Genomic DNA, 23693 nt, shown 5'->3' with positions numbered 1-23693 from the left:
AGCAGAGTTAGTCCAAACCAGCCAGGTGCAGAGAGGGGATTGGGGAGCTGGGAGTCACCCATTGTGGCCTGTGAGCTGAGCCAACACCACTCCTAAGGCTACTGGTGAGCACATAAGCTTTAGCCAGTGGCTTCCCCTGTCAGAGCAGAATGATGGCCTCTCTCATGAACACCTCACATCTGCCCAGGGGGATGGGATAGAGCACAGAATGACCAGGCCGTGATCTGTGCTATTAAACACACAATTCTCAACTGAGGAGCCCTCTGTTCCTTCCAGAAGCTTATGAGTAAGCAGGGACTCACTCCCTCTGCCTGAAGAGGCGGGGAGCTGCCTCAGACCCTGCCAGCCAGGACTACCTTGGGCTCTCCCTGTTCAGGAGGTAGAAAGGGCACCCTATGGGCTCTAGCCTCCTAAATAAAGCCCAATATTACAGGACCCAGAGAAACTACAGTGAGCCCCGGGCAACACAGGGCGGTCATGGCTTCCACCCCGTGGCCTCTCCTGGTACTGCACAGAAGGACCCCGTGGCACCTGGGGAGGGGCCAAAACAGCTGCCTCTTGCCGCTCCACACAACCCTGGACAAAATCTTCCCAGCCAAGGGCAGGAATCTGCAAATAAGGAGAGGGCCCTCTGTCACCCTGGGAGCACAGGCTGTCTGGGACTCCTATGGCCCACTCAGTGCTTCTGCCCCAGGCAACCCAAACAGCTGGGTCCCAAAGGTTTTAGTCGGTAACATTTTGTATTTTAGAAACCCCACAGGGTCTAGATGTGTGTTATCCAATGTCACTGGCTGCCAAGTGAGCATGCCATCCACTGGTGTTCAAAGTCTAATTTCTGAGCTTTTCTCTAAGTACAGGGCAGGGGTAATGGACTCTTTGAGGTCGAGAACCTCATCACAAACCCCCTGTAGCAGATGGTCACCAGCCATCTGACCTCTCCCATCTCCTGACAAGTGAGGAGTCCCTCGCAGAACATCCCAGTGTGAACAAGCAGTGTGGACAGAGGCCCTGGGCAGTAGCTGGCCTCCTGCATGGTACCTGGTGGCTGGCCTGCGTTCCCCGTGCCTGCACTGTGGCCAGCCTGTCATAGTAACGGGAGATGGGGTTGTCGTGCTCAATGCCTTTCTTGGCACAGCGCTGCTTGTAGATCTCCACGAGGGAAAGTGAAGAGGGGTTGTCTTCCACGAGGCGCATCTGTGGGGAAACAGCCACAACCCGAGGAACTGGGGAAGGAAAGAAGGCAGCGTGAGGGAGAGCAACCGGGTTAGCACCCAGTGTCCCTTCCCACCACCAGCCCAGGCTGTAGGTAATGGCACCAGAGAAAGCTCAAAGGCCCAGGTCACACACCTCAGTACTTGGCAGATGACATACAGCACCACCCGTAGGGTTAAGTCCTCACTGGGTGCTCCAAGCATCCTTTAGCAGGGACCCTACCCATGCTTACTCCTTAGAGGCCTTCCCTAGCTGAACACCACTCAGGCTCTAATGCACCCGTTACATTTGCTACCTGCAGTTAGATGGGCTGGCTCCATGTCTGCACAGAAAGGTAACATTTCTCTGTAACCTGAGGTTCAGGGTTTGGACTCTACTCAACAGAAACCCCAACACTCTGTTCCCATGACTGCTGCAGAGCCAAGGTGTGGCTTCTTGAGCAGTATATATTCTGGGATGGTTCTGTCATGGCTAAAATCCTGAGCTCCAGTTGGGAGAAACCCAGCAGGTAGGCCCACCACCTGTTGTCTTGGTACTGTGGCTGCCTTCCTATGATGCCAGCTGGCAGAGTTACTGACTTGTGGGCACTTTCGGGTTCTTCATCCCCATGGGGCAGTTCATCGATTCAACAAGGTAATAGTTAGATGCTACTTTAGGGACTGGAGTCAGTTGGAGGGAGCTGAGACTGACTGACTTCCTTGCGTTGCACTACCTGGTGCACTCTGTTCTGCCTGCTGAGCTCCAAGCATGGGGTAGTGCCGCTGGGCTGGACCACGGGTGCTTGTGTTTTCTGATTTGAGGAGATCATGCTAAACCACAGCTGCTGGCTTGCTGCCCCGGCTTCCATCCAGGTGAAATTCCCATAATGATTCCAAGACACCAAGTTGGACTTGCCTACTAACCCAGTGATGGGAAGCAGCACGGACCACAACTCATACATGCTAGAGTGCCCACAGCTTTGTGATATGACAAACTTGCTCAGATTTTTTTTGAACTCAAAAGATTATATTTTAGCACTTGGGAGGCAGAGGCAGGTAGATCTCCTAGTTCACGGCCAGCATGGTCTACATAGTGAGTTCCAGAACAGCCAAGGTTACACACTAAACCCCCATCTAAAAAGAACAAAACAAAAAACAAAAACCCACAAACCAAAAAATATATGACAAACATCACCTCCTCAAACCTAATGATTTTATCTATTTATTCGTTTTTGAATTTTTAAAAAGATTTACTTTGTATCTGTGTATGTTTTGCCTGAATGTATATATACGCACCAAGAGAATGCCTGGTCACCAGAAACCAGAAAGGAGCTACAGATGGCTGTGAGCTGTCATGTGGATGCTGGGAAACAAACCCAGTCCTCTGAAGAGCAGACAGCTGAGTACTGAGGTGTGTCTCAAAGGTCAGATGTCTCTGGTCAAAATGAGCTAGGCTAAGCCGGACAAGGTGGAGCACATCTTTAATCCCAGCTCTTGGGAGGCAGAGGCAGGCAGATCTCTGAGTTCTAGGCCAGGCCAGGCCAGGAGCTGGTTACACCTTTGCTGTTAGAATGGTCCATAAAGGATTAGAGGACCAGCAGGGCTTCAGCTTCAGAGATCACACACCTAGGATGCCAGCAGCCCAACTACCAGGTAACATGGCCGCTGCTCTTGATGTAGCCCTGAGACAAGGCAACCCCACACAGTGCTACAGCCCCAAACAAGACTGTAGAGCTGGACACAGGAAGGAGAGCCAAGTGTGAGTTCTTAGCCCACAGTGAGAGACTAGCTGAGGCAAGGCATGCCTGCTGCTGCCCCTTACAGTTTCCCCTCAGAGGGTAACCTCCTGAGCTGCCCTGTCAATGCGGCATGGCTCTCATACCTGTGAAGAACAAGTGTCTCTTGGTGGTCTCCTTCCTCTTCTCCAGGCAAGGGTTCAGCAGGCGGAGCAGCTGCAGCACACGCTCCTCCCGCCGTGATTCTGTGAGGCAGGCATCATTCATGACCAGGTATGGGTAGATCTTGCCATTGTGTCCTCGGATGTAGAGCCTGCGGGCTGCCGTGTTATGCTTCTGAACAATCTCCACTCGGGGCATAAAGCTGAAGATGCAGACAGAGGAGAGCATGAGCCAGACACTTCTTTGGGGAAACAGAGTGTTAAGGACTGTCACAGACAAACAGGCAGGTGGTTTAGCAGCCACAGAGATGTGACGGTAATCTCGGATGTATGGAGGACTGACAGAAGGAAGACAGGGAGGAGGGGGGGGACTCGGAAGAAAAGGGAACAAGTCTGGGTGTGTGGAAAGGCAGAGGCAATTCAGAAATAAGAAACAAGTTGCATGTCAGTTATTGGATGCAGCCTCGAGAAAGCACTACTCACACCTCAAGTAGGATTCAACACACTCCACTAAATTCTACAACTGCCAATGATGCTTTTACTTTTATTTACTTATTTAGGCCTTTTTCCAATTACATTGTTTTGTTGAAACAGGGTTTCTCTACGCAGCTCTGGCTGTCCTAGAACTCACTCTGTAGACCAGGCTGGCCTCCAACTCACAGAGATCCGCCTGCCTCTGCCTACCAAAGTGCTGAGATTAAAGGTGTGCGCCGCCACCACCCAGCTTCCGATTACATTTTTACTTTCATTTTGCACACATGGTGTATTTGTAGCAGTCAGAGTGGGTTCTGTCGTTCCACCATGTGGATTCTGGGTATTAAACTTGGATCATTAGGCTTGGGGGTAGGCCTCTGAACACATTGAGCCATTCATTGGCCCCTCTCTGTTGTTCTGGATAGGGCCTTACCAGACCTGCCTGGCCTAGTACTTGCGGTGGAACCCAGAGTGGCTCTAACTCTGAACCATCCTCCTGCCACAGCATCCGAGTCCAGGACTTACAGATGTGAACCACCACACCTGGGTAGTCATACTTTTAATATTGCACGTTAAGGGTTAATAAACACCCAGCACAGTTCAGTCTGTCAGGTTCTATGGCGATTTAGAAAAGGCCCTCTCTCAGGACACTAACCCTACAGTCAGCACAGGTCCTGGAGACACCACCCACACCAAGGAACCAGCATGGTGGCATCCAAGGCCATCCCTAAGTCCCTCTGCACACTAGGCCCTGCACTCACCGAGCGATCTTAATGTAGTAATGTGTTGGCTTAGGCATCAAAAACTCCCCAGGGATCTCCACTTCAGCTGTCTGAGCTGAGAAATTGCTCAAAAACCGACACTTTTCTTCTATGAGGAAGAATTTGGGAAGCTGCTTGGTTTTAGCCTCAAGGATTTTGATCCACTTTTTCAATTTAGAAATTAGATTATGAAGCTTCATGGATCCTGGGACACTGAAGTCAAAATCTGCAAAATAAAATAAACAGAATTAAAACCAGCTTCACAGGCTAAGTATAAAACAGCTAGGTTGGCAGAGAGCCTGCAAAGCACGTAGGGAGTTCTGAGCTCCATCCAGGAACAGGGCTGATGAGAGCACCAAGGGAGGCAGTGCACCAGGCCCTGCCACCTAACAGCCCCTGCACGATCTTCACCGCTTGCTTATAAGGGGTCCATTTCCGGTTAGTCAATCTACTCTTTCTTTCAATGACATCTACCTGGTTTACGACTGAATTTTTACATGGTGACTGAGATAAGCACACACTCTCTACCAGAGTTGCACTTTGTGCTCTGTCACTGAACTCCTCACAAGGGGCTGGTGCTGTAGCTCAGTGGTAGACTGTCTGCCTAGCTTGCACAAGTTCTGGATCCAGTCCCTAGGGCACACCTCCAATCCCAGTTGAGGTATGCACCAGTAACTCCCTTCCATTGCTGAGTCGGGATGAGCGACACTCCTGAAGGAGGCCTGTGTGGTTTCTGGCTCATAGATTAGCAATGGATACTTGCACACACCTTGCAAGAGAACCCTGAATGCTCTCCTTTCTCTTTAGGACAGCTGGCGGACACAAGCTCATTACATACACACAAGCAGCCTTGCAGGGGCAGGTCAATAGCATCAGACTGCTCTCATTCATCTTTGGCTGTATCTGAGGAAACCTGGTGATTTTAACTTCTTTTGAGTTTTTGGTTTTGTAGCTTCTACACTGAGATCCAAATGCATCCGCCCCTATCTGATTCTGTTTCAGACTATACTGAATGGAATGATCTGACGTTTCAGATGCAAATACCGAGCCCTGGCCAGGATAAAAGCAAGCTGGGTCCTCGGAGTGTGGAGGTCAAGTGTGATGGAAACGCTGATCTCATGCGCTTCCCTCTTCAACAGGGTGATGGCACTGCTGATGTGAGTGGCAGGAATCTTAGCTAACAGCAGCTAGCTCCCTGGTGGAAAAGAGGGTAGAGCCCAAATAATTCTTCTTTTTCCTCCTCTCCCTCTCCTTATGCCTGTGGGTATGTGATGTCTTGGGTGTGAATATAGGTACACTGAGTGCAGGGGTCACAGGCATGTATGCATGCACTTCCCTGGATGGTCCTCAACAAAGCTCTACCTGTGGACGCCTCAGCCTCAGGCAGGTTGTGTTACCCTGAAGCACATTACAGATCACCACCAGGAGCCCAAGTGTTCCCAGACCACCGGAGAGTCACAGTGGGCTGTGGCTGCAACTGTAGAGCGTCTTCTTGAATGATCAACAGGTGTCTACTACAGGCACACGAACAACGCAGAGTTTGAATCGCATTCTTTCATCTTTAAGGACAATCAGGAAATTACTGGAGTTTTGGGACTGGGGGTATGGCTTTGTGGTTGAGTATTTAGACAGCTTAGAGACAGAAAGAGAGAAATGCACTCCATGTCCCCTGCGGTTTCAGTATGTATCAATGAATAAAGGATGTTTTAGATAGGCTGCAAAAACATTAAGTAAAGAGGTTTCATATAATTTTGGGAAACTGAGGCAAATCTTGTTTCCATGTCTATTCAGATGGCTAGGGACCTGTTTGGGCAAGTTGCTCTAAACAGTATGGGAGGCATTGTGCTGTGTAAACACACATGTAAGTTAGGGAGTGGTGAGGTCCCTCAGATGAGGTGGGAAGACGCCAGGGGAGGGTGTGAACACCGGTAAGCCTAGGACAGAAAACGCCTCCTCGCCAGCCGCGGACAAACAGTAATAGAAACAGTCCCCCTGTTCTCCTGCCTCCTGCCTGCTTTGCACCCCACCTGTCACGTTAAGCTGGCACCTTCACTTTAAAATCCTCCACCTTATCTTGTAGTTCTGCCCTAAAGCCGAGTGAGGGAGGCAGGGGTTTGGCCTGAAAAACCTCTAACCCCCATCTCTGAAGGCCGAACTCTAGTCCTTCAGGGGAAAATAGGGCATGAAGTCAGACTGTTGGCAGTCCTGGCTTCCTTATGTTTTGAGTATTGAGATAGGGTCTCACTATGTAGCTCTGATGTCCTGGAACTCACTATGTGGACCAGGCAAGTCCTGGAACTCACTATTGTAGACCAGGTGGTCCTGGAGCTCACAGATCAGCCTGCCTCTGCCTCCTGAGTGCTGGGATCAAAGGCGTGCACCACCACATCTGGCCAGAGTTTATGTTTTAACCAAGTCTAAGCAGTATGTGCCCAGTGCAAGACTCACCTGTGGTGAACTGGCCCTTCAGCTTCTGGAAGACGGGGTCCTGAGCTGTGGCTTGTGCTCGGCGGGCCAGTGACTCAGAGGCCGCACTGGAGAACATGGTTGAGACGTTGGACACGTTCTCCAGGCCTACTCCGAAAGTGCTCACCAGCTTCTTGACAAAGTTAAGCGTGTGAGGGGTAATCTTGGCATCTGACACAGCCCCACTCTTTTCAAAGGCGACAGAGTAACACTTTGCCAGGCCCTGTTGGAGTTGCCTGAGCACCTGGCAGAAGAGACAAAGACCATCACCTGGAGGGCAGTGAGTAGCCAAAGGGCCCCTCCATGCCTGGCCACTCACCCAGTCATTTCTACCTTTACCAACACCCGGCACCAGTGCTACCTATGAACTCTTATATCAGCAAGGAGTTGGCTCAGGGCTCAGTAAGATAGCACCACTGGGCAGGAAAGCATGTTGTATTTTATCCCCAGTTGAGAAAAGGCTGAAAGTAGTAACCCACACGCTATCCACGCCACAGCCACAGTCCTTCCCTTACACACAGTGGCCACCAGTAGTCAGTCACAAGGTAACTGAGGCCATGGAGGAATACTGCAGCAACGAGTGCTCCTTAACGTCATTTCCTTTTTATTACTGTGTAGTTCAGGCTGGCCCTGAACTCCTGACATTCCTGCCCCTATCTCTTGAGTTCCAGGATTGCAGGAATGGGCCACCATCACTTATATGGTGCTGGGGTGAAACCCAGGGCTTTGTGCATTCCAGGCAAGCAAGCACTCTACTGAGTTAGAAAACCCTCTGCCCTCATCCCCTCCTCATACTTCAATGACCTGAAGCTGTATTGGTGTCCAGAGAGCAGCTCTTCACCTGCTGCATGGTTACATTCAACTGCAATCAGCTGGGCTGACCAGACAACCCAGTCTGAAGACAGCACGTTCACAGACACTTCCGGTACCATCCACTCCCTCTACGGGGAGGCAGCAGCTGCAGAGTTGGGCCCACCTACCTCCTCGTGCCAGTTCTCTCTGAACCAGACCATCTGGTCGACGATGCCTTCCAGGGAAGACAGGAGGGTAGGGTGGAGCTCCCGCTGCATGTGCATGATTCGGCTGCAGCGCCACATGGGCGCCGTTGCTCTTATGGGCCCTGGATCTGATGCAGAATGGGACTGGTTACCCACTGAACTGGGCTGCTGCTGTCCAGAATCTGAGAGCAACACACACAACGCCAATGTCAGCGCAAGACCCACTGATGACAAGCTCAGAGCGCTACAGGACCCGCTGGCCACAGGAACTCTGGTTCCTGCTGTTGTGGGACAAGACCTTTCTTCCCCAGAACAGCTGTCCCGCCCGACTGAGGAGCATGGCCAGCTAAGCCCTGGCTACAGGTGGTCCAGGGAAAAGCCAGTGTGTGCGCCAACGGACCACAGAGTCCAAGTGGGCAAGTGCCATGGCTACCTAAGTCCCTTCATCATCTGATGTTTGATATAAAATATTTGGAAAATCACTTCCCAACATACTCATTGCTACTAAAGTTCAAAGAATCCAAAGGCAGCTAAAGACAATCAAACAAAAGCTCAACCCTGCTCCTCCCCCCAAAACCGGTCTATACACTTCATTCAGGAAGGCCAACCCCCACTTGCAAAATGACATTTTTGAAAATTAGTCTCCCTCTGAGAAGCACACTACATGACCAATTTCTGACTTGAGCTCACTGTATCTAAGTCAGGAATTAAGAAAATAACCTTAGCCTTGAAATGACCAAGCCAGAGAGACGAAGCGCACTGTGTCCCTGTGCCCACTTGGTCTTATGCCCAGAGGCTCTGGTGCAGCATGGGGAGCCAAGTGGCTTATGAAGCACCATGCTTACCAAGGACCCCTTACTAAGTCAGTCCTTTCCTCAGTGAGGCTGTCAATGTGGATCCAGAGCCATCTTCTGTGACTGCTCTTATAACAGCTCCAGACAGTCCCATCAGGACTGCAGCACACTGACATCTTAGTTGTGGAGGAGAGCTCTCTACTTCCTATAGCTGGGACCTCACCGACTTACTCTACTTCCAGGAAGTTGCCCCCATGAACACCTTTCCTACCATGGCAGGGAAGAATATAAACTACTCAGCCATTAGGCTTGGTCCTCTGCCCTGACTGACCACATGTAGGGGGAGCTGTGGGCAGGGGTGTGCCTGTAGCAGCAGTGCCCTGAGGTACCCCGCAGACTGACCCCTTAGACCCCACCAGCTTGCCAGCCGAGACGTACCACTCTTGTAGCGCTCCCTCTGCTCAATCTTCAGCGTCAGGTATAGAGTCCGGATGGGAAAGTAGACGGCTTGGGGATACACTCGTCCAACCTGCTCGGAGACAGCAAGGGGTCAACAGCACTGTTCCCCAACACATGTTCTGCGTGATGGACAATGTATAGGGAGAGTTAACTGTGAGCAAGCAGTGAATGGGTTTTGGTTGGGCATTAGGTCAAAGAGGCCAATCAATACCAAGTGACTGATGTAATATATGTAGCTGTTAGCCAATAAATGAAATAGCCAGCTCAGTTGTTTCAAACCCCAACAGAACACATCTCATAAATTCTACTTGAAGACTGTTAATGGCAGAAAGCACATTCTCATTTCCTTCAGTAAATCTGAAGAAAGCAAGAGACACTGACCCTGGATTCCGATTTTAGCCAACGAAAGATTCCTGTGTACCTGTCAGTCATGGTACTGAGCACAAGCCATTCCAAGTCATACTCCAAATAAAGGACAAACCCACTTGGGCAACGTCTGGTCTGTATAACCACAGGAGTCGTCAAAGAAACATGCGCTCACGTTGGCAGCTGTCACTTTTACCATACTAGCTTGTGATCCTGTCACTCAGACCCTTGCAGATGTGCCACAGAAGACAGGCAGGCACATCTAACTGCCAAGGCCACAGGGCACCTGGCTTTTGTGTGTGCAGCCACTGCATAAATGACAATACGGGACAGATTCAGGCAGTAGCCTGGCAGCTAAGCTCTAGGCAAAATGCCAGGTTCAGGAGTATCACTGCCATGTGCTTTCAAGCAAAAGAATGTCTTTTCCAGGAATTACACGACACTCTCCACGTGGACAGAACCAACTAGAGAGGTGCTGCCTGTTCTGCTGGCACAGCCGGTGGCTGCTTGTTCAGGTGAAGCTGTGACTTTAGGAAGTAACAGAGGCCTTGAGCGTCCTAACTAACTACACCACTACTAAAGCGTCTTCATCTGCGGCTGAAGAGGTGGCTCAGAGGTTAAGAGCATTAGTTGCTCTTCCAGAGGTCCTGAATTCAATTCCTAGCAACCACATGGTGGCTCACAACCATCTGTAATGGGATCTGATGCCCTCTTCTGGACTGCAGGTATACATACAGACAGAGCACTCATACCTAAAAAAGGTTTTCATCCCTCAGACTCCTACAGACATATAAAAGGATGCTCTATGGGGCCCAGTGTGCTCAACTCCACCTGGCTGATGAGGTTCAGGAGCAGCTTGCCCTCCGAGCCCACCAGGCAGGTGAGCAGCTGTGGGATCCACGCCAGCCACTGGATGGGGGGCACACCAATGCAGTACTTGTCCACAGCATCTGCCAGTGTGTTCTTGTCATCATCAAAACTCAGGAGCCACAACACCTGAGGCAGAAGACAAGTTTTAGTTAGTGACATGAGAATCCGAGCGCCTCCATCAAGTGGCTTTTCCCCAACCCTAAATGAGGTGGTGTCACTGGCCATGACGGGGCTCCACACAAAGCTTAGAGTGGAGCTGTTACAGTGGGATAGAATCTAGAACTTGAATCCAGTTCTCCTGCTAATTGATCCAACCTGGGGACCAGCACTAACTGCATGGAGACAACAGGTAGACAACCTGCTTGTTCACAGGGTGCCCTCACCCAAACCAAACCAAACCAAACCAAACAGACTTTTGTGAGAATCTCATTATCAGCCATCTGCAGTGGGCAAACTACATGTTGGTGCCTAGCATCCTTCAGAGCTTGTGACTGCAGAGTGTGTGAGGGTGGTGCTTCCACAGCAGGGTAGGGTCGGCATCTGGCTTAGCAACCATGTGTGCTGATGTACACTCCAAAGCTCATGTTCAACCAGGGACTTGAAACAGCCCCAGGAGAGCTTATTCCTATGCCTGCTGCAAACATTAATCCTAGCTATGCTGAGGCACTGCACAGCATGCAAGTGTGAATTCCAGTTCCCTTTGGCCTAGAAGGCCTTGTCCAGGGCATGACCCAGAGAGCACTAGACATGAAGGAAAGGCTGAGACCCCAGGATGTTCAGGCCTCTGCTTCCTTCACTTCAGTTGTGAAAAGTCCCACGGTAAGGAGATGGAAGTAAGTGAGGACCTCACTCAGGTGTGAAGCTAGATCTTGACCCAAGTCCAAAGGCTACCAGTTGCTCTGTGGCAAAGACCAATCTCCCAGTCTCACCTTGGCCAAGTACTTCCTTGATTTGCTCTCGTTCTGGTGGCGGCAAGCATGAAGGTAGCAGGTGATGGCAGACACGCCCAGGTGCAGCTGCCGTTCCTTCACAAAGATGCTCTCCAGGTAGTCACCCCACATGGCCCAGGCCTTCACCAGTACGTCATGCATCTGCACAGCTGCTGAGAACGCTTTGTTGGCTTCCTCCGATCTGTGTGGAACCAAAACATTCAGCAGATGACACAACACTGCTTCAAATACTGGATTTCAACCGGGAGCGGCTCATACCTGTCATCCCAGCGCTCAGGAGGCTGGGGCAGGTAGGAGGATCTCAAAGTTAAAGCTAGCCCAGAACACAGAGCAAGCTATGGGCCAGCTTGAGGTACACCATCAGACACTATTTTAAAAATCCATAACCAACCAACCAAACCAAACACTGAATAATATTTAATACGTTCATGGAACGGTTGTGTGGCCTTCCTTAAGCAGTCACTCTGACCCCAGCAATGCCACATCCCCAGCCACTAATCTGCTCTCCATCTCAGTGGACTGATGTACTTGATACACTGCTTGTCATCAGGCTATAGGGACCTTTCAGTCAGACTTCACTTAGTGCAATGTTTCTGCGGTATCCACACTGAAGCACATGCCAGACACCATTCAGTTCTGTAGCTGCATGACTCCACTGTATGTGCAAAGGTGACAATGCCCCTTACCCTGATGTTATTTCCACACTCTGCTGTAGTGACTGCTGCTGCTACAGACACTGAAATGAGCACCTCTTTGCTTAGGTCTTTGTAGACCAAGGACCAAACCTCTGGAGCCGACAGCTGTTTCCTGTGCAACTGCCCCTTGTCAAACTATTTTACAACAGTGATACAAGATCCCACTTTCCTACCACACACTACTGATGTATCAGACAAATCAAGAAAACACAGGCTCAATTCCCAAACAAAACCAGCAGCCAATTCAGAGGCACAGGAAAGACCATGACCAAGTAGGAGTTGCCTAGCAAGATACAGCTTGGGTTCTATACAACTTCCCATCCAAAACTGGATCCCAGATGGATCTGGCCCACAGTCAGGGCTGACAGACTGTGGCTCTCAAACAAAAACCCCTTTCCTAAGTCAGGCAGGGAATCGGGAGGCCCAACAGGATGATTGAGGGGAGGAGCTTGAGTCCTGACTGGAAAACACAGCAAGTCCAGAGACAGCAACAGAAGCCCACAGCACACAAAAGGAAATGACTGTACCTGACAGACAGCCTGAGGGACCAGGCAAGGAGTCTTTGTCACCACTAGGTCTGTGCTCACGCCACTCTCCTCCAAGACACTGTGGTGCTCCACACGGCTCTACTGTGAGCTCCTCTCTGCAGAGGGCACCACGCACACATGCCTCACAGTCATCATGAAACCATGCGATTCCCAGCTCTGAGCCACACACTGGTTGAAGGAACAGCTAGAGAGCCTGCCACCCGGCCCACACAGTCCACGTACTTGTTTATTTGAGCCAGGAACATTCCCTTCAGAGCGTAGAACTCAGCTGTCATCTCCTTCGTGAAGTATTTTAGGTTTGTGGATTCAATAACTTCAAGGCCCTGTTCAGAAATGAAGAGGGGAGGAAAGGCTCTTGAAATTTCTAGGCAAAGTCCTTCTTTCCAAGACACCATATTCCCAGTCACACTTGCTGTCTCCTTCACTTGGTCCTCCAGGCACAGGCACAGCCAGGACTGACCTTACCTCCTCCTTTATGTTTTTTCTTCCTTAACACATAGCTAAGCACATGGCAGAACAGACCCCACAGATGCATTTAACACTGAATGGTTTCCTTTCCTTTCTTCTTTCAGATGAACAGTTTCCCACTGCCAAGGCTGTGTTTGGAACATTCTCATCTTCCTTTCTCTCTGCCTGGCCCAGGAGCCCCAACACGGTCACCTCTCCAGGATCCTACCTGCATGCACTCATTCTTGCCCATCACTCCTGCCAGCTGGAGGTAGCATTTCACTTGCTGTCGAATCTTCTGGAAGCAGTCCACAATGGGAACGGTAGGGATGGTATGAATACGGCTCAGTATATCCAGCGCCACATTAACTAGACCTTGTTTCCGGGCAATTTTCCCATACTGGATGATAGCCGAGGCTGAGGCATGAACTCCAAGCATGGCATTATTGGAACTTGGATCGTGGTGAGAGCTATTTTCATACGCAGTTACAATAGCTAAAGAGCAAAGGAATTAGCTGTCAGGCATGTCACATTCTTCCTAAGTGTGTCCCAATCAGGCTTAAAGAAAAATGAAGAACACACATAACATGGCTCATGAAAACAGGATACACCCTTTTGCTTTCCCTGGACTCCTGTGCTGGGATGGGGCTCAGTTGGTAGAATACTTGCCTAACATGCGCGAAGCCCTGGGTTTGTTCCCTAACACCACAAAAATGGGGCACAGTGAAGCATGCCTGTAGCCCCAGCACTCAGGAGGCTGAGGAGGAAGGATCAGAAGTTCAAGATTATCCTTAGCCCTCAGTCACACAGTGAATGAGGCCAGCTTGGGATAGATGAGATCCTGTCTCAAAGGGGGACAAGGGAAAACTAAGTACGGCATGTGTGTCTTCCCCTAGAAGGTCATGGACTCACAGGATGGGTTCTCCATAGAAGGAAGCCTGGTGGGGATAGGGCAGGAAAACCAGGAGTGGACACAAAGCCAGCTGAGAACAGGTACTTCTAGGCAGGGGCTTTGAGACCGAACATGCCACTGCTCACTCGCCCTGTCCTGCACCCTTGGGTCTAGCACGAATCTCCAGCTAAGTGGGCAGGATGCAAGGCACAAAACCTTCCCACTGTTCCCCATCTTCACCTCTCCCCCCACCATCTCCATTGCTACCTCTTACATCTACCCCAGAACACAAAATCTGGGGAAAAAAAAAACAAAAACAAAAGGAAGACATGAAACCAGCACAGCGGGGCGTCTGGAAAATTACATGATGAATGCATGCCGGACCAGGTCGGTTTACCCTGGTAATGGTGCTGCCGCCACATGAACACGCTGCTCCAGTGGGACAAGTCGTCGGACACGATGGGCAGCCGGTTCCTCCAGGTCTTCACCACCGTCTTCATGTCATGGAGGCTGTTGTTCCTGCCCAGGTTGGTGGGCTGCAGGCCTGCATTTATCTGTGCAGCTTCCTGAAGCTCGATGATCTGCTGGGCAGCCTGGGGAGCATGAAGAGATTAATAACAGAGGGCTGGGGTTAGAGCTCAGAGGGAGGCTTTGCTACCAAGCCTGACAACCCCGAGTCAACCTGAGTCAGAGTTTGGTCCCCAGAACCTATGTGGCGGAAGGAGAACCCATTCTGCAAAGTTGTCCTCTGACCTCCGTACCTGGGCCAGGATACATACACAAATATGAAACAAAACAGCCCAGGCTGGACACAATGGTGCACGCCTTTAATCCCAGCACTCAGGAGGCAGAGGCAGGCAGACCTCTGACAGAGAAACCTTGTCTCGGAAAAACAAAACACAACCAAACAAAACAGTAACACCACCAACAAAACCCCAATGAAACAGCCCGGGTGACTGAAAGGACTCCTGGAAAGCATCTTTATGGGTGCTGCCTGGGCTTTTGCTAGGATTTCTTAGTTAGAGGCCTGCGTGCAAAGATGGCATGGTGGTAAAGGTGCTGACTTCAAAACTGAGGACCTGAACTGAGACACAGGGAAGGAGAGAACCAAGTGTCCCAAGAGGTCCTCTGACTGAGGACACACACACAATAAAATAAAAACACTGGATGAACATTTAGAAGAAAGAGGCAAGTGGATCTCTATGTATGAGCTTAAGAATAACCTGAGTCCTAGGCCAGCCAGGGTTACATAGTGAGACCTTGTCTCAAAAAACAAAAACAGTGGGGCAGAGTGGCACACCCCTTTGATTCCATTACTCAGATTTCTGAGTTTGTGGCCAGCCTGATCTACAGATGGAATTTAGGACAGTCAGGCTACATAGAGAAGCCCTGTCATAAAAAACAAATACAACAAAAAGATTTCTTAGTGGTGTGGTGGGAGCTGTCACTTGGGGTGGATCCCTTAGAAATGACATTCCTCATGTTGGCAACCACCATGTGGGTACTGGGTCCTTTGAAATAGCACTCAGTACTCTTAACAGCTGAGGCATCTCTCTAGCCCTCATAATCAACTCTTTAAATGCAGCAGGACCTGTCCACAGCGAGACTACCAGCAAATACTCCCATTACAAACCATTAGCAAAGTAGTGAGAAAACGATACTTCTTTTCATTCACCCTTCAAAACATTCAGACATCAGGATCATGTGACAAGCTTCATTTTATACTTATATGCTTATATATTTAAAGCATGCTTTAAATATATAACAGCATAGTAATTCCTGTTTTCACAATTAGCTCTGGTATTTTTTATTGAATAGCTCAGAAATGCAGTCAGTAACTGTTTCTATGCACAAATAATTTCTATGCGAAGATAATTTCTCAGTAGTCACAAGAGGGAGCTGCTTGCCTAGCATGAAGGCCCTAGGTTTAAACAGCCCCTCCCTCCCTCCATATGTGTGTGTGTGTAGAACCAAAGGAAGTGAAAAAAACCCTGGAAATCCAATGGTCATAGCAGCAGCTACTCTCTTCTACACTGTAGACTAGAAATCTGCTGATAACTAAAATCTTGAGGATATTTCAGTAACTTAATTCAGACAATCACATATGTGCAGAGTAACTACATATGTCCTTTTAGGGCATTGTTTCAGAAGAAGCAGAGTAATAGGCCCATAGAAAAGCACTGAAGTGGCAACAGGCACTATTCACTAAAGCTGTGGCTCTGAGGAGACAGTCTCAGACAGGAAGTCAGTATGACTGAGAAGCTGCAGTGCTGTGCCCTAAATCCCTGCCCCCGGAACTCACAGGGATTTAACCTCTTCAACTATAGTGTTGGACTGGATCATCAGCTAGGAGACCCCAGATTAAATACTAGTAGCTCTATAACACATTCTGATGTCTCCCACTATTCTTCCCAGCAAGAAGCCCATCACAAGATGTGGTCCTCTGACTTTTATACCTGTACAAACTGACCTCAAACAGACCATCTGGAATGGTTCACATTGTAGCCCACAGTGCTATTTACAACATGAAACAGATTAATAGACACACACACCATAGCAAACCAAAAATACTGGTTTAGTCTCAAAAGCACTCTTTCATGGGCTGGAGAGATGGCTCAGCTGTTAAGATCTGATGCCCTCTTCTGTCATTCTGGCATATATGCAAATATAGTACTCATATACATAAATAAGTCTTAAAAAAAGAAAAAAGTACTCTTTCACAAATCGCCAGGAACATTACTTCTGCCCAAGTCACTTCAGTCTTTCCAGGCTGGATGGGACTTGTCTGAACAGTAGCTTCACACTGTTCTGCACCAAAGGTGGCACTATGGTAAAGTCACAATCACTTGAAGAATGTCTCAGACCCTGAATTCCAAAACGAAAAGCCACTGTGTTCTGACTCTGACCTTCCTTTCCTTTGTCACTTGGCTCATCCATGACCCTCGGCAGCCCTGAAGCCCTGAGGACTCCAGGCTGAGCTCTGGGAGGGGGCAGTACCTACCTGCAGAAGAGGCGTGTGCACGTGGGACACCACGTGAGGCAGCCGCCGCCACTCTCGGATGGCCAGGCTGCTGGCCATCTCCACCAGGCGCTCAATGAAGCTGAGCTGCTGCTCCTCGGGGTGGCAGATGGCCAGGTATCCTCGGTACATGTTAACCTTCCAAGCCATCTCCTTCGGACAGCTAACCTCCACCTGGAGTGAGGAATGGCAACCAAGGTGGTGATGATGCTCTCCAAACTGGGACCCATTGCACAAAGCAATACACAGAAATCTGGCACTAATGTAAAAACTGAACTTCAATAGAGAAGCCAGGCATTTACACTGCTCTTCTGAGATCCTCTCCTGGACCCAGGTGAGCAATCTCTGGGTTGCAGAGTGCATCACAAAAGCTCCCAGGGTGAAGACAGACTGTACTCCTGTCATGGTGCCATATGCACAGACCCAAAAGGACCAAGTCATTTTAAACACCCCACTCACACTGCCCATCACATCCCCATGCCTAACACACTTTAGAACAAGAGCCTGCTCCTCCCTCCCATCAGTGGCTTTTCAGATAACAGCAAACACGCCAGCCTGGGCTGCTCTGGCTCCAAACTTATGTGTTAGTCCTGATGCTTCTGCCAACAAAAATCTACCAAACCATCAACTTAATTATTCCAATCCACTTCATGATGTTACCTTTGCTCTCAGAGGTTTAGGTCTCTACATTCAATACACATTTGTAAGTAAAACCGAATGACAAAGGCTGGATAGATGCCTCAGCAGGTCAAGAACACCTGTCGTTCTTGCAGAGCATCTGAGTTTGGTATTAGCATCCACAACAGACACTTACAACCACTAGAACACCTGTAACTCCAGCTAAAGGAGATCTAACGCCCACTACTGCAACTCTGTCTCTGTCTCTGTCTCTGTCTATCTGTCTGTCTCTCTCTCAGCAGGCACTACACTACTGCAACTCTGTCTCTGTCTGTCTGTCTCTCTGCAGGCACTGCACCACCACACACACACACACACACACACACACACACACACACACACACACACAAACTGAATGCTCAATTAATACCAAACTTATTCAAATCTGGGAAAGATTTGACAGAATTCTGTCTCAGTGACAGAAAGCCAGGCAACATGGTCCTTGCTCACACCACTACATAACAGGGTCTTACCTGCACCAGTGCCTCCTTCATGGCCGTCCAGTTAGACACCCTCCACGCACACTCCAGGACGAGGTAGGGGTTTATGTGGCCTTTGGACTGGCCAAACTCAGTCAGGGCTTCCCACTGGTTCAGCTCCTTGGAGCACCTAGGAGATCAGGGTTAAAACAGAAACTCAATCAAAACAACACACCGAGAGAGTCGGAAAGGTGAAGAAGGGTTTGAGGACACAGAGTCACCCAGAAGAAAGAAGTGCTGTCGGACACTATCTGGGCTTGCCTTCAGAAGACCTGCCTGCCCTATGACTACACAGCCAAAAGAGCAGAGCTCTACATTTAATTACGTGTGCATTACATTAGTTTCTTAGATTCTGTAGCAACCAGCCCTTTAGAGAAATACTCAGGAAGAATTCACAGACACGTCACCTTGCTTCTTTAATTCAAACATTAAAATTGTCCAATGACAGGGTCTTACTCTGCAGCTCACGCTGGCCTCAAACTCAAAAGATTAGCTTGCCTCTGTCTCTAGTGTGCTGGGATTAAAGGCATACACTACCATGTCCAGCCCATTTATACACTCTACACCAGGGGCTCCATATGGAGTCACATAACTGAATCTGAGGGTAGCCAGCTAGTTAGCAATAGTAAAAGGCTCTAGACAGACACCAAGCACATATTAGCCTAAAATTAAATGCATAATGAATCTGAGGTGCTTCCGGAAGCACTCATCATGTTGAACTACATAACTTCACTATGGCCTTGTGACCTCCATGATGTCCTTGACCTCACACCATTAGATGCCAGTGAATGATGCTGGAAACACCTTAGTTCAGATTCCAGACAAACAACTGTGCTATAACTACAGTGCTTTATTGCACACACAGTTTCTGGCCTAAGAGAAAACAGCCTAATAATGCAAAGCAAAGACTTTGGTGTTTTCTTGTCAATATTCCTCAGCACATACGTGTCAAATCAATGTATCTCTGGACTGTATTGTGTTAGAATGCTAGATTTAAAACACTGGTGTTTGAGGGCTGACAAGATCTCTGCGTGGGTAAAGGTGCTTGCCTCCAAGCCTGAGGTACTTAGAGGAACATCATGGAAGGAAGGAGAGGACGGAGACCACAGCTGTCCTCTGATCGCCACATGTGCACCCTTGCATGTGTGCACCCCACACATGCAAATAAACAGGTATCATTTGAATACTGAAACACATATACATGTACCTCAAAGAAGTGCCACCAAGGCCTGGTTCAGCTCACCTAATCCAGTGGTCCTCCCACAGCTGGTACTCAGGGAAAACGGCAGGGGAGGCATTACTCCGCTCATGTTCTTTTTTGGCTTTGTCCATTGCCTTTTCATAGGACTCTTGGGCCTAGAAAGGAAATAATGCCATCAGGCTACAGAGGAGAAAGTGTTCCTTGTCTTCTTAACTGGGGCGAGCTAGACAGCAACCTAGGAACTATAACTATACCCTTCTCATCCAAGGCTACCTGATGCCCACAACTCGTCTTTTAGAGACAGGAAAGAGGAGGGACAGCCCTCACAAAGGTGGTGGAGAAAACCACAGGACACACAAATGTGTTCAGTTCTGGGTCCCAGCATCCTACACGAGGCCAAGATTCACCCTACAATCAGTGCCATGCCGCACAGGAAGCATGGGCGGAGACTGGCGTGCATCTACCCACGGTTTCCAACAGGGCCAGGGACAGCCTGAGAGCATCGGTGATGGCTTCTGAGGCCCAACACTGAGGTAAAGATGTCTCACAGGTAGGTACAGGCTTGCCAACCTGAGTTTGAACCCGAGAGCATGTAAAGGTGGAAGGAGAGAACCAACTACACATGTGCTCATACGTGCACACACACAGGCATGCAAAATTGAAAAGTTTTAAACCACGGAAGGCATGGACCAAGCCTTCTTCAAGTTAAGATTTCAAAGGGTCTTCATGAACAGATAACGCAATGTGGCTGGGGTACAGGAGACTTGCTGAGCCTTCTGGGTTCCATTCCAAGTACTTCAGCAACTGACAACAACGCTCAATGAAACAACGATCGTCCCAAGTGTTGTCCTAAGTGTAAATCACCCCAACTCACTGTAACTTAAGCATGTTACAGTGAGGAAGACCCACAAGTAAACTCCACCAGGCATCACCCAGAGGCATCGCCTGGGGCACCACCTGCTCAAAGAAGCCATGCTGCTCATAAGCAATGGCGGTTGCAGTCTCCGAGAACTTGCAGCGCTTCTGCCACAGGCCGGCCCACATGTCTTCCTCTTGTAACAGGGAGTAAAGCTCAGCGAGGGAATCCAGTATCTCCTGAAAGAAAGCACTGCTCTGAGTGCTTGGGTCAAACACATACTTTTTAGTCAACAAAGTGACCCCCCTGAAGTATCATTTAAAACCTCTGGGGAGATGCACTTATTGAAAGTAACTGACGGAATGAGGAGTCACCTGCTGAGGAGGCGTTATGCTCTCTTGCTCATAAAACTCAGTTGTTTGCTTTGGTTTGATCGGCAGACTCAGCCCCTTCTCAAAGGCCTGGTGCTCCAGCATCAACGTTGAGCGGAACCAGAGGTTGTGAGTCTTCCCCAGATACTTCAGCACGCAGGGTCGCATGGGGATTGGGGGCACACACTGGGACATGGCTTCCACAAAGCAGTTTAATGCACTTGGCTGACAGTCACGCTGCACCTGGTGACTGCCACTGCACAGGAATGGGCTGATCTCCCCCGCCAGAGCCTAGAACCGAAGAGTGAGCGGTTTCAGGTCTTCATTCAAACTGACAAGCCTGAACCAGGGGTGCTGCTCCACAGCTGCAATGCCAGCACTAGAGAGGCTGAGGCAAGAGGATGGCCAGCGCAAGGCCAGCCTGGGCTATGGGGAATATATATTGAGACCCTGTCTCAGAGACAGGAAAACTGACCTGTCCCTCATCACTTGGTGGCACTATAATTGGTCTTTAGGTGAGAGTCGGTAGTTTTATCATACTCTGGAACCCAGGATTATTTATCAAAAGCTACAACTACATTCTCTCCAAACAGGATTTTAAGATGTGACTCACATGCTGCTGTCTGTCGGAGAGGATTTTCCACAACCTTGGGAAGAGCTGGACCCAGGTCTTCTCGGCCAGCGTTGTAGAAATGTGGCACAGCTGAACGAAGGCGCTGAGCAGTGCTCCAGTCTGTGGGCGGAAGAGGACGGGCTCAGGTGTGTCCTGCTTCCCACTCAGAGGGGCCCCGAGGCCACGGCTGAGTCAGTCCGTCGAGTTTGGAGACAGACCCATGGCTGTCCCTTCTAGCAGGGACGGGAGCGTGAACACAGGCACATTGGTTATATCCATGCCAATGCTCTGTCTTGTGTCCTAACCCAGGACAGCGACGGCACCACTCAGGCCAAGTCCAAAGACTGACTTAATGCAGAGGGTTACCAGGAAAATGTAACACAGAAATTACTGATGAGTAATTATTTTTCTTTCTCCTAGTCCTGATACAACAGTACCACTGTTTCTGTGTGACATTCCTCAAAGGTAACTGGGTACACAAAGACTTAATTGATCACAGAGTCAAAATGCAGTAACACCCATGATTAAGCAGTCTGTGGAAGGCACAGCTTCTATATGAGGAAACTGAGGCCACCCAAAGCAGGCATGTGGGGAAGCTCTTTCCCTACAGAACCTGCCTGTCTTCACTTTCCTACGCCTCCTGATTTGAGACACCTGAGCATTAACCCAGAGTTACTGCCCATAACAGGCATCACTAATGATTTTCACCATTCCCACAGGACAGTAAGTAGTGGAGAAACCAATGACTCAATTTCCCCTGCTTCCTCCACTGTATTAAATGTCGAATCCAAACTCCCCTGGAACTATAATGGTTTCAGCTGGGTTAGGAAGAAAAACAAGAGAAACTGGTGAGAGAAAAACTTATACTGGTGTGGAAAGACCCTGGTTTGAAATAAAGATGGGGGCAGAAGATATTCACTTCCAAACTCGCCCACAGACCTTCACTTCCCGGAGAGTATCAAGGAATTTGTCGTGTCTGTTGGTGAGCATGTGCAGCTGGTTCCCGATGTCCTTTTCAGAAAGCTCTTTGGTTTTGGGTGTGCTGGTCTGGTCACCAGGAGCCAGCTCAATATCTATCTCTACATCCTAAACAAAACACAGGAAATGCAGGAGGTCAAGGAGTTCACAAGAACCCAATAAACAGAGCTTCTATGAACCACTGGCTACCTTAAAAAAGACTTTAATTATGCATACATATGTCCGTGGGGAATGTGCACCTGAGTGCAGATGCCCATGGGAGCCAGAAGAGGGCGCAGATCCACTGGAGCAGGAGTAATAAGCGTTTGGGAGCCGCCTACTGTTGCTGGGACCTGACCTCCTCTAAGAGGGCAGGAGGAGCTCTTAAGCACCAAGCTAGGGCTCCATGGCTCCATTTTTGACAAGTGCCATTTTTTCTTAGTTTTTTAGAAGCTTTTCCCAGAGTACAGGCTGAGCACCCCTAATCTGAAAGCCACCAAATACACAAGGCTTCAAATGTGACACTTCTTTAGCACCTGCAAGATGCTCAAATTTGGGGGTTTTAGAGCATTTTAGACTTCAGAATTTGGGTTCTCAGATGCAAAACTACAGTAAAAAACATAAATTTTCAAAATCCAGAAACACCCAATATGTGCAATACAAGCATTTTAGATAGAGGACATTTGCTGTACTTACACACTCTTTAATTAAAACATGAACAAGGACCAGCACTCCCATCCAGAACTTGCCCCTCCCCCGAGTTTAGTCAGCACACAGAATGCATTTCACTTCTGCACATCATGATAGTCTCGGCACCATGTGAGCCTCCCTGCACCCCACTGCATCTCTCTCTTAAACAACTGTGGAAGGATGATCATATGCTTGTCTTTGACTTATAGGAAACTAAATAGTACAAATTTCACTGGAATCTGTCATGTTACTGCTGCTGGGGTCACTGTACAGGACATGCCTGGATCAGTGTTTGCTATGTCACAAACAAGAATGAACTTTCTGTCTCCAGTTTCTTGAAAGTCACAGTCAATAATGAAATGAGGAAACTATCCTCCAAAGTCAACAGGTCAACTATACTATCTGCTATGTTACTCTGGATGAGTCACCAAAGGATAGCTACTGATGTCACTCAGATTATAGCAAGATCATTATCAAATGACTTGATTAGCTACACTTCTTCCTTAACTCAACTGTGCTAGGGATCGAACTCAGGGCTTCACTAGTGCTAGGCAAGTATTCTACCACCTAAGCTACAACCCCAGCCCAGCTCCCACTTTAGAGCAAAGGAAACACGTGTTCTCCCCTGTTACTAATGGCGTCCTTAAAAAACCTGCACCCCAACAGGTTGTGCTTCCCAAAGCCAGTAGCCTACAGTGCTGACATATGCCCTCCCACGAAAAGAGCAGCGAGCAGGAGAACTATGAAGACTAGGGTTCCAGCCTTGGCTGAAATGCCTTTTTTCAGACGCGCTTTCAGCTCCACGCTGCCCATCTAGGACCAAGTGGTGACATACAAGGCTCCCAGAAAGCTGTAAAGGACTTGGCACTGGGCCCCAAATGATGGGTATCACTTCTAGTCCAAGCACAGCACCACAACAGAGGGTAAAACCATTCCTCTGTTCTATACCGAATTGGAGCAGAACGATGCCACCACATGGGCGTGGCAACTAAGAGCTTCTCAATTTTAATGGCAAGAAAGTC

General features: G+C 49.1%; 1 protein-coding gene across 13 annotated transcripts in view; it reads right to left on the bottom strand.

Annotated features, from left to right (window-relative positions):
* Window positions 1–23693, bottom strand: part of LOC101834753 (transformation/transcription domain associated protein) — a 96757-nt gene that overhangs the window by 5086 nt on the left and 67978 nt on the right. For 5 of the 13 annotated variants that reach the window (XM_040751317.1, XM_021232934.2, XM_013120457.3 and 2 more), the window contains 19 exons: window positions 21964–22110; window positions 21025–21144; window positions 20415–20702; window positions 20142–20279; window positions 19227–19339; window positions 17978–18113; window positions 16809–17000; window positions 14172–14400; window positions 13145–13410; window positions 12691–12791; window positions 11205–11406; window positions 10237–10401; window positions 9019–9109; window positions 7769–7968; window positions 6771–7032; window positions 4323–4548; window positions 3073–3290; window positions 1039–1223; window positions 532–609 (listed from right to left, as the gene is read on the bottom strand). In XM_040751317.1, coding sequence (XP_040607251.1) covers window positions 532–609; window positions 1039–1223; window positions 3073–3290; window positions 4323–4548; window positions 6771–7032; window positions 7769–7968; window positions 9019–9109; window positions 10237–10401; window positions 11205–11406; window positions 12691–12791; window positions 13145–13410; window positions 14172–14400; window positions 16809–17000; window positions 17978–18113; window positions 19227–19339; window positions 20142–20279; window positions 20415–20702; window positions 21025–21144; window positions 21964–22110 — 3357 coding nt within the window. The remainder of the gene's footprint in view (window positions 1–531; window positions 610–1038; window positions 1224–3072; window positions 3291–4322; window positions 4549–6770; window positions 7033–7768; window positions 7969–9018; window positions 9110–10236; window positions 10402–11204; window positions 11407–12690; window positions 12792–13144; window positions 13411–14171; window positions 14401–16808; window positions 17001–17977; window positions 18114–19226; window positions 19340–20141; window positions 20280–20414; window positions 20703–21024; window positions 21145–21963; window positions 22111–23693) is intronic. The other 8 variants (XM_040751323.1, XM_013120461.3, XM_013120460.3 and 5 more) reach the window with 6 other exon arrangements.

Source organism: Mesocricetus auratus, unplaced genomic scaffold (genome assembly GCF_017639785.1).
Source record: "Mesocricetus auratus isolate SY011 unplaced genomic scaffold, BCM_Maur_2.0 Super-Scaffold_100008, whole genome shotgun sequence".
NCBI classification, from domain to species: Eukaryota; Metazoa; Chordata; class Mammalia; order Rodentia; family Cricetidae; genus Mesocricetus; species Mesocricetus auratus.
Note: the sequence above shows the minus strand (reverse complement) of the source record. Positions and strands in the feature narration are given on the sequence as shown.